This window comes from Pristiophorus japonicus, unplaced genomic scaffold (assembly GCF_044704955.1).
Source record: "Pristiophorus japonicus isolate sPriJap1 unplaced genomic scaffold, sPriJap1.hap1 HAP1_SCAFFOLD_435, whole genome shotgun sequence".
NCBI classification, from domain to species: Eukaryota; Metazoa; Chordata; class Chondrichthyes; family Pristiophoridae; genus Pristiophorus; species Pristiophorus japonicus.
In genome coordinates, this window is record NW_027254257.1 from 541,560 (window position 1) to 551,752 (window position 10,193).

Here is a 10,193-nt window from a genome sequence, read left to right on the forward strand (position 1 = left end):
CAGGAAAGGGGTACTGAGGTGAATGATCAGCCATGATCATATTGAATAGTGGTGTAGGCTCAAAGGGCCGAATGGCCTACTCCTGCACCTATTTTCTATGTTTTTATGACCCAATTCCCTTAATCTTTCCCATAACACTGTACAAGGTTACAGTCGCCTAGCAACTCGGAGATTGTGAGTTCAGATCCCACCACGGAACGTTGTGAGAATTAGAATCACAGAATGATACAGCACAGGAGGCCATTGGGTCCATCGTGCCTGTGCCGGCTCTTTGGTAGTGATTCCATTAATCCCACTCCCCGCAAATGTTTCCTGTTCAAGTATTTATCCAATTCCCCTTTGAAAATTATTATTGAATCTGCTCCCACCACCCTCTCGGGCAATGCATCCCAGATCACTATAACTCAGTGTACATTCTTTGACCTCATCTCACCTCTGGTGCTTTTACCAATCACCTTAAATCGGTGTCCTCTGGTTACCGACCCGTCTGCCACTGGAAACAGCTACTCCTTATTTACTGCATCAAAAACATTCATGATTTTGAACACCTCCCTTAACCTTCTTTGCTCGAAGGAGAACAACCCCAGCTTCTCCAGATAACCCAATCCCTTATCCCGGGAACCATTTCAGTAAATCTTTTCTGCAAACTCTCCAAGGCCTTGACATCCTTCCTAAAGTGCAGTGTCCAGAATTGGACACAATACTCCAGCTGGGGCCGAAGCAGTGTTTGACAAAGTTTTTGCATAATGTCCTTGCTTTTGTTCTCTAGTCCTCCATTAATAAAGTAAGGATCCCTTATACTTTTTTTTACCCGCCTTCTCAACTTGTGCTGCCAGCTTCAGAGATTTGTCTACATACACCCCAGGTCTCCCTGTTCCTTTAAAACTGCCTCTCCTCATCCTTCCTCCCATACTATATCACTTCACACTTAGCTGTGTTAAATTTCATCTGCCATGGTTTGCCTATATCACCATCCTGTCTATATATAGGGCTAGAATTCCCATTCCATTGCCACCGCTTTTCTCGGCGGTACTGCTCGTTTTCGGCAGAAAACCCACCTGCCGAAAGTTTCCATTCCGTTTCACAAAGACTTCCGCCAGCGGTTTCGAAATACGGTGAGCGGACCGCCGGGCGTGCATCACCGAATAAACAGTCACCACCCGAGCTTGGGCTCTGTGCTGACCCGTCGGTAACATTGAGCTGCCGGAGCAGGGCGGTCAGTACGTACCCTTGCAAAGAAAGTTAAAGGTTTTTTTTAATCATTCTTTTACAGCGATTAAGTTAAAAAGGATCCTGAGAATGTTTTCTATTTTTTATTTATTTTTTCTTTTAAAATATTTGTGTGTTTCCCCCCTCCGTCGGCCCAACCGTTAGAGCTGTCCAATTTGCCCAGGATCGCGTTTAAGCACAGAGAATCTGCGGCAAGATCCATTTTCTCCTTTTTTGTTAATTTAAGAATCTTAGCGATGTTTTTAGGCAGCAATCCGGAGGTGGAGGGTTTTGTGGAAATTCTAGCCTGATGTCTTTCTGTAGTCTGCTACTATCCTCATTGTTCACTACATTTCTCAGTTTCATGCCATCTGCAAACTTTGAAATTATACCCTGTATACCCAAGTCCAGGTCATTAATGTACGTCACAGTGAGCAGTGGTCCTAACACTCACCCCTGGGGAATACCACTGCGTACTCCCTTCCAGTCTGAAAATCGTCCAGTCACCACTATTCTCTGCTTCCTGTCCCTTAACCAATTTTATATCCACACTGCCACCGTCCCTTTAATCCCTTGAGCTTTAATGTTGCTTCTAAGTCTATTATGTGGTACTCTTTCCAACTCTTTGGCAGCAGAACCCTTGGACTCCGCGTGTAGAGCTCCTTAGTTCCTATTGACGGAGGGTCCACTGAGTTACTGTCAGTGCTATCGAGCAGGCCCTTGGTACCTCCAACAGCATCTCTGCACGTCAGCCTTGACAATGAATGCCATTACAGAGGGCAGCGCTGTCCCGCACTTAGCCGGGTCCACACCCCCACCTTTCAGCAGGGGCATGGGATGCTGGGGGCAGGGAGCCCAGCTGACAATTCGCCCCAGTGAGGCAGAGGAGGGATAACTGCTCCATCAGCTGCTGGGAGTGGGATCACCTTGCCCACCCTGTCTGGAGCCAGGGGCCGGGGGCCGGCTGCAGTGCATGCTCGCGGAAGCCAAGCCCTGGGAGTGCGATGGGCAAGAGACAGAGTCACAACTAAAATAAATTATGGAAGTGTGTAGAAAACATGATTTATTGTCAAAAATATAAAAACAATTGTTGTTCCAGAGCAGTGTTGAGAGGGAGAATGTTGTTGAGCTGCAGGGCTGCGACTCAGCCCAACCCAAGTCTGTTGTGGGAGGCCGCAATCACATGTCCATCAGAGAGCCAATCACAATACGTTTAACATTTGTATGCACGCCGCACTTGGGAACATCCCAGACAGAAACAGTTTGTCCCGACAGTGACAGAAATCTGGCATTTGCAGCAAAGCCTTCCGTAACCAGATAGGAGACAAACCATTGACCTTAGGCTGTTGGGAAATACCGGGCCGGCACTGCAGGTTCCACACCCCACATCCTCCTCCCTCTCTGCATCTTCACCATGTCAATCAACACACACCCAGCTACCTTCCATACCAACCCATCTTTCCCGGGGTCTCAATCAACACAGCCCATGGCAGGGACGAGGGGCGAGGGGAAATGGCTGAGGGCGGGGGGAGAAGGCGAGAGCGGGCTGTGATGGCTCCCACAGTCGGATACACTGCTGGCACTCTGTGCCTGGACTCACGTGTGAAGAATGGCCGTTTGAGTGAGGGCTGCGGGTGCTGGGGGAACAGGACCCAGCACCAGCCCATCACTATTTGGAGAGAAACTTTAAGCTAAAGAAAAAGTCCACATTGAAGAACAATGTGAATCAAACGTGGGACCATTAAACAGGGTCACGGGGAGGTGTGGGAGCGGCCCGTTACCATGTTGTGGGTGAAAGTTATAACTGGACGATTTGTTATTGGAGAAAATGTGAGTTGGAGCCACTTGCGGCTTGAACCTGGGCACAGCCCCGGGGTCGAACCTGCAACTTACGGGTCTGTGCGGTTTAGCACCATACACGGGCAGCAAACACCCACTGGGCGCACAATTCAACCTCTTTACATCATTCGGTTTCAGAAGCCAGTCAGATTTCTGGGCAGTTTAACATGCGGACACTGGACAACCCCTGTGTCTCATCACTTCTCTACAAAGTGACTTTGTTCTTCCGACAACCTGGCCGTTACCACACAGGGCGAGTTAGCCGATATTGGCCTGGATTCCTGCCCAGTGGGACTGAACACATGGCAACCCTTTGAGCAGCCTATGGGCTCCAATATGATGGCCAGCGCCCATCCCCACGTCACCCCTGACCCTGAATGACCTCTATGTTGCTATGGGAGTAATCAGTGACTGGCCAGGCTACGCCTCCATCAAAGGTAAAGTTTCTCCCGCCATTAAAATATTGCCATGGCCCAGAATGTATCGAGTGATACAGACAACGCAAAGGGCTCTGCCAAGTTGTAGGGGTGGCCAGATACCTGTTCTATATTAGCTTTCTTCCGAGGGGCAGTCCTGAGGCCTTCCAGAACAATGGTACTGTACTATGTTGCGTAGAGAGGAGCAGCTATGCTAAACAGATGGGGCCATCATTCATTCCAGACTACGGGGCCAAACAATCGCACACTTGTGCCAACTCTTCCTTCCATCTTGCCGTATGCTGAGGTTCAACCCAACTCTGGATCATTGTCCAGAAAGAAATCCCAGGAAAGTAAGTGGGGAAGTGGGAAAGCCCCAGAGTGAAGGGTAGACAGGAAGGTGACAGAATCGGGTTCGGAACAATCTCCAAGAGAAGATGCAGCAGCCTTGAACATCTTGCGGAGTCATGTGTATGGCTGAGGGGAAGAGGTGCATCCAAAGAAGTCATGGCCGATCAGCCGTGGGTAGCCTTCCTGTACCTTCACTTGCACAGGGTCAAACTTCCAGTAATATCGCCCTCGCAGAAAGTACGCATAACCTGCCAACAAAGCTCAGAGTTAACACGCAAAAAATAAAGGCCCAGAGTAGCTCCATGTTGTGATTCACCATAAACATTGTTACCGTGTCAACGGTGTGAAAGGCAGAGCGGGCCAGCAAATTGTGCTTGTATGGTGTTCGCGCCCCGGTACATTGGGCCGAGAGCCTGGCTCAAGGTGTGAATTTTCCCCCCCGTCACCCCCTGGACCTAGCAATGGCCCCAGTCCAGCACAGCCTGGCCCTCCCCCACAGGGCACAGACTGACCCCCAGTCAGTATCTCCCCAACACCACGGCAAAGGTCCGGGCTTCCGTCGAATCGAACCAGGCGCAACTGCACTGAGCTACTGGATGGCACATCGACAACTCTCAGTACACCCAGAGAGCGTTCCAACCATGTTTCTTCACATCTTCTCCCTGTTGTTCACTCTCCTACCCCCCAATAACCTCGGCCCACCCGGGGCACGGGTCAGTGGGCCCACCCGGGGCACGGGTCAGTGGGCCCACCCGGGGCACGGGTCAGTGGGCCCACCCGGGGCACGGGTCAGTGGGCCCATGGGGCACGGGTCGTGTTAGTGAGGCCAGTTGATCAGCATCCGTACATTTGAGAAATAATTGTCGGGAGGTGCCCTTTGCTGGCAATGTGGGCATTGGCTGCCCATCACGTGTTGCCCCCCATGAGGTGGTAGTGGCCCTTCTTCAATGATTTGCTGCAACTGAGTGACTGGCTGGGCCACTGCCGAGGGCAGTGAAGATTCAACCACTTTGGTGTGGGACTGGAGTCACATGTAGACCAGACCCGGGTAAGGACGGCAGCTTTTCTGCGCCGCTACACATTAGTGAACCAGTTGGGTTTTTACAAAGGTCCTTCAGCATCACAGTCACTTTTACTGACTCCAGCTAACTGCAGAGTCCTGGGGGGGCGAGATCGCCCCTCGAGTGGGTGGGAACCTGCGGAGGCCGGGGCTTTTATCCCTCCCCCACTGCCCCGGACAGGACACGGAGCTCTGCAATGGTCCCAAGGCTGCCCGGCGCAGACTCTAGCGTTCCGCACATGCTCCGTGTCGCGCTACAATGCCCCTCCCCCGCTGCGCCCTCTCAGGCCGCCACTGGACACTGCGGCAGCACGAGTCCGGGCCAGCCACCCAAAGGGAGCACTGGGCTACACGCGGGACGTCGGCGAGGGGCTGCCGCGCACGGCCATGATGTCATCGCCGGTTGCCTGCGCCGCTTACCGTGGAGCGTGGCACGGGCGGGTCATCACAGCCCTAACCTCCCGGGCCCGGCACAAACTGGCTTGCAGTGTGTTATCCCGGAGCACTAATGGGGCAATTTCACCTCCCTGCTATCTGACCAGAGACCTGCTGGTCCACATGGCTCAGTACCACATGGCATGTGGGCCTGGATAACACCTTCTAATATACGCTCTCCTTTAATGGTGTTGATTCAGACAATTCTACACCAGAAAACATGCCAACAAATCTATCAGCCAAATGCCTATTTAATGAATAATCTGGATTTGATGGACAAGAGAACTTTTGAACAGGGATGTCGAGTGTTGAAATGACCCATGCGATGTGTCATTCTTTACATGAGCACGGGATTGGATACCATTGGGTGAGGAAGGCCATTCGGCCCATCTAACTCATGCACCTGGGAAACCCTCAAAGCATCCAGTGTTTGAGAAGGATTCTCACCTTCTGTCTGGGAATATAGTCCTTGTTGACCATATCAGCAGGCCTGCATTTGCCTTCTGCTGCTCCTTTGTCCGACTGGCAGAGTTTATTTTAAAGTAATGTTTCAGATTTACCTCCTCGATATAGTGTTTATTATCTACAATGGACCCCGATAATTTGTCTTCTCAGTTGTGTCCTTTCAAAGCACGTCTCTCCAGTCTTTCTTCATCACGGAACTAGCCCTCAACTACCAGGGAGCAGTATTGCGGACTTTGAGTGAGCAGAATTGGAGCAATACTGGAGGAGTGTCCTGATGTGACCGAGGTCCCCTAGACCCAGGAGGGGCACTCCCAGGTGTTGCCTCCAGCCACTTTAGGCAAAAGTAGCAGCCTTTGGGAGACCAGGAACACCATGTTAGCCCACATGTTGCAAAGTGGCAAAGGGCAATCCTGGAGTCAGGTCTCACTAATGACATCTACAGTGAAGGTCCTCGTCGTTCCCAGAGTGACTTCATCGACTTTAAACTGGCTTGCATGCTACCTGCAGTAACAGAAACTGGAACTGGGGACATCATGAGATCCCGGGATCGCATAACTTTGCTACATCTCCCAGGCTGAAGCTGCTGTCCTGTTCCTTCCCATGGAGCTGCTCCACATCTCTCCTCCTGAGGAACACCATAGCAGGCTGGACCACCCCACTCCAATCTGGGAATGTGGGCATCAACGGCAAGGCCAGCATTTATTGCCCATCCATAATTGCCCTTGGGAAGGTGGTGGTGAAGGGGCTCCCACAATGCAGTGTGTGGTGAAGGGGTTCCCACAATGCAGTGTGTGGTGAAGGGGTTCCCACGGGGCAGTGTGTGGTGAAGGGGTTCCCACGGGGCAGTGTGTGTGGTGAAGGGGTTCCCACAATGCAGTGTGTGGTGAAGGGGTTCCCACGGGGCAGTGTGTGGTGAAGGGACTCCCACAATGCAGTGTGTGATGAAGGGGTTCCCACGGGGCAGTGTGTGGTGAAGGGGTTCCCACAATGCAGTGTGTGGTGAAGGGACTCCCACAATGCAGTGTGTGGTGAAGGGGTTCCCACGGGGCAGTGTGTGGTGAAGGGGTTCCCACGGGGCAGTGTGTGGTGAAGGGGTTCCCACGGGGCAGTGTGTGGTGAAGGGACTCCCACAATGCAGTGTGTGGTGAAGGGGTTCCCACGGGGCAGTGTGTGGTGAAGGGGTTCCCACAATGCAGTGTGTGATGAAGGGGTTCCCACGGGGCAGTGTGTGGTGAAGGGGTTCCCACGGGGCAGTGTGTGGTGAAGGGACTCCCACGGGGCAGTGTGTGGTGAAGGGACTCCCACGGGGCAGTGTGTGGTGAAGGGACTCCCACGGGGCAGTGTGTGGTGAAGGGACTCCCACGGGGCAGTGTGTGGTGAAGGGACTCCCACGGGGCAGTGTGTGGTGAAGGGACTCCCACGGGGCAGTGTGTGGTGAAGGGACTCCCACGGGGCAGTGTGTGGTGAAGGGACTCCCACGGGGCAGTGTGTGGTGAAGGGACTCCCACGGGGCAGTGTGTGGTGAAGGGACTCCCACAATGCAGTGTGTGGTGAAGGGACTCCCACAATGCAGTGTGTGATGAAGGGGTTCCCACGGGGCAGTGTGTGGTGAAGGGGTTCCCACAATGCAGTGTGTGGTGAAGGGACTCCCACAATGCAGTGTGTGATGAAGGGACTCCCACGGGGCAGTGTGTGGTGAAGGGGCTCCCACAATGCAGTGTGTGATGAAGGGGTTCCCACGGGGCAGTGTGTGGTGAAGGGGTTCCCACAATGCAGTGTGTGGTGAAGGGACTCCCACAATGCAGTGTGTGGTGAAGGGACTCCCACAATGCAGTGTGTGATGAAGGGGTTCCCACGGGGCAGTGTGTGGTGAAGGGGTTCCCACAATGCAGTGTGTGGTGAAGGGACTCCCACAATGCAGTGTGTGATGAAGGGACTCCCACGGGGCAGTGTGTGGTGAAGGGGCTCCCACAATGCAGTGTGTGGTGAAGGGGCTCCCACAATGCAGTGTGTGGTGAAGGGGCTCCCACAATGCAGTGTGTGTGTGGGGAAGGGGCTCCCACAATGCAGTGTGTGGTGAAGGGGCTCCCACAATGCAGTGTGTGTGTGGGGAAGGGGCTCCCACGGGGCAGTGTGTGTGTGGTGAAGGGGCTCCCACGGGGCAGTGTGTGTGTGGGGAAGGGGCTCCCACAATGCAGTGTGTGTGTGGGGAAGGGACTCCCACGGGGCAGTGTGTGGTGAAGGGACTCCCACAATGCAGTGTGTGGGGAAGGGGCTCCCACGGGGCAGTGTGTGGTGAAGGGACTCCCACAATGCAGTGTGTGGTGAAGGGACTCCCACAATGCAGTGTGTGGGGAAGGGGCTCCCACGGGGCAGTGTGTGGTGAAGGGGCTCCCACGGGGCAGTGTGTGGTGAAGGGGCTCCCACAATGCAGTGTGTGTGTGGTGAAGGGGCTCCCACAATGCAGTGTGTGTGTGGGGAAGGGACTCCCACGGGGCAGTGTGTGGTGAAGGGGCTCCCACAATGCAGTGTGTGTGTGGGGAAGGGGCTTCCTCGGGACAGTGTGTGGGGAAGGGACTCCCAGAATGTGCCAGTTATTAGAAAACATGGCTTTTGTACTAAACTATCAGAATGATGCTGCTCAGGTGGTCATGGAACTGGGGGAGTGAAGCCCTCGACCTTCAATAGTTTGGTGGGTCAGTAGATACAAGCCCCCCTACAGCTGTGGAAATTGACGATATGAGGGAAGGTCCCAGCCAGTGTCCCTTGTCTGTGGAGAGATAGCTGATCTCAGTAGGTGTACTGCAATTGGATAGAGAGGTGTGGGCATCATGTGAGAAAGGGTCCAGCTCAGCTGTGATGTCCCTTTGGCACTCGTCGTTAAACACCTCACGAGGGAGCGGGCAGCAGCCCATAGGACCACCACAGGAGTCAACACCTCAGGAAAGGGAGGGAGGGCAAATGACATGAGAAGCCTGTTGATTGGGCGACAGGATTTCACCTGCCCCAGTTGGCAGAGGTTCCTAGAGCGTCGGAAGCCTAAAGCCCCCAAGTACAGTGTGCAGGCACCAGCACAAAGGCAGCTTACCATACTGGTCCTCGAATGCTCCGTCGATGTGGGCGGGGATCCCTCGCCAGTCCATGATACTCCGCGGGTAGGCACTGTCCAGGGCAACGCCCCCTTTCTCCATGTTGAATCGCCAGTAATCGCTTCCTTTAAAGAAATAGATCTTCTTATTCTGTTCCAAGCCCCACATTAGGGCCGCCTGGACTTCCCCGGCAGACAGTCCCAGCTCGGAGAGCAACTTGGGCCCCGACACTTGGTTTTCTCCGTCATAGATCCAGTAACTGAAGCCTGGAACAAAATGGAGGCAGTGAGGGTGCTGAGACTCATGGGAGCAGAGCCAGTGCTCAACAGAACAAGGTCTTGGTGAGGGGGCAGCGGGTGCGGGGAAACTGGTCGGGGGACGGGATAAACACTGACCTTTCACCTTCCGGGCCCATGACTGACCAATAGCGCCCCCCTCCCCATCATTGACCTATAGTCCCCCCCGGCCCATCAATGACCAGTATGTCTGTGCCCAAATGCATCATTTCACATATGCACGCAGCATTTTAAAAATAAACAACCCCCTCCCAGCTGGTTCGGAGTAAGAGAGGTTACAAACGGGTGGGCGGGGGAATATACACAATAAATGCGAGGGGAAATCTAACCTTGGAAGAACCAGAAGTTGCCGGCTGAGTCCTCGAAGCCTGCGTCGATGTGGTCGGGGATTGCCCACCAGTGCCGGGAGGCGAGGGCCGGGTACCCGGGCTGCAGGTGGCGGTCTCTCAGTCGCCACACGTACTTGGATTTAAAAAAGAACAGCTCTCCGCGGATCATCGACACGGCGTCAAAGTCGGTGTCACAGGCATCGGGCTGCAAACCGTGAATTGGTGAGAGTTACACAGCTCCCGCTCACCACCCTCCTCCCCCCCCCACCCCCCGCTCCTCGCCTCCCCCCGGGCTCACCCTCCCCCCGCTCCTCGCCTCCCCCCGGGCTCACCCTCCCCTCCCCTCCCCCCCCCTCCCCTTCACACCCCGGGCTCACCCTCCCCCCCCACCCCTTCCCGTTCACACCCCAGGCTCACCCTCCCCTCCCCCCACCCATCCACACCCCGGGCTCACCCTCCCCTCCCCCCTCCCCTTCACACCCCAGGCTCACCCTCCCCTCCCCCCACCCATCCACACCCCGGGCTCACCCTCCCCTCCCCCCCTCCCGTTCACACCCCAGGCTCACCCTCCCCCCCACCCCTCCCCTTCACACCCAGGCTCACCCCTCCCCCCCCCCCCCTCCCCTTCACATCCCAGGCTCACCCTCCCCCCCCCCCTCCCCTTCACACCCCGGGCTACCCTCCCCTCCCCCCCCCTCCCCTTC

At 54.8% G+C, this 10,193-nt stretch overlaps 1 protein-coding gene across 1 annotated transcript; it reads right to left on the bottom strand.

The window, feature by feature from the left end:
• Positions 1-2,255: 2,255 nt before the first annotated feature.
• LOC139251732 (stromelysin-3-like) lies at positions 2,256-9,721 on the bottom strand. The gene is made up of 3 exons (XM_070873282.1): positions 9,490-9,721; positions 8,864-9,130; positions 2,256-4,063 (listed from the first exon to the last, which is right to left on the bottom strand). Exons 1-3 carry the CDS (start codon positions 9,656-9,658, stop codon positions 3,930-3,932), a joined length of 570 nt encoding a protein of 189 aa, XP_070729383.1. The 5' UTR covers positions 9,659-9,721; the 3' UTR covers positions 2,256-3,929.
• Positions 9,722-10,193: the final 472 nt, after the last annotated feature.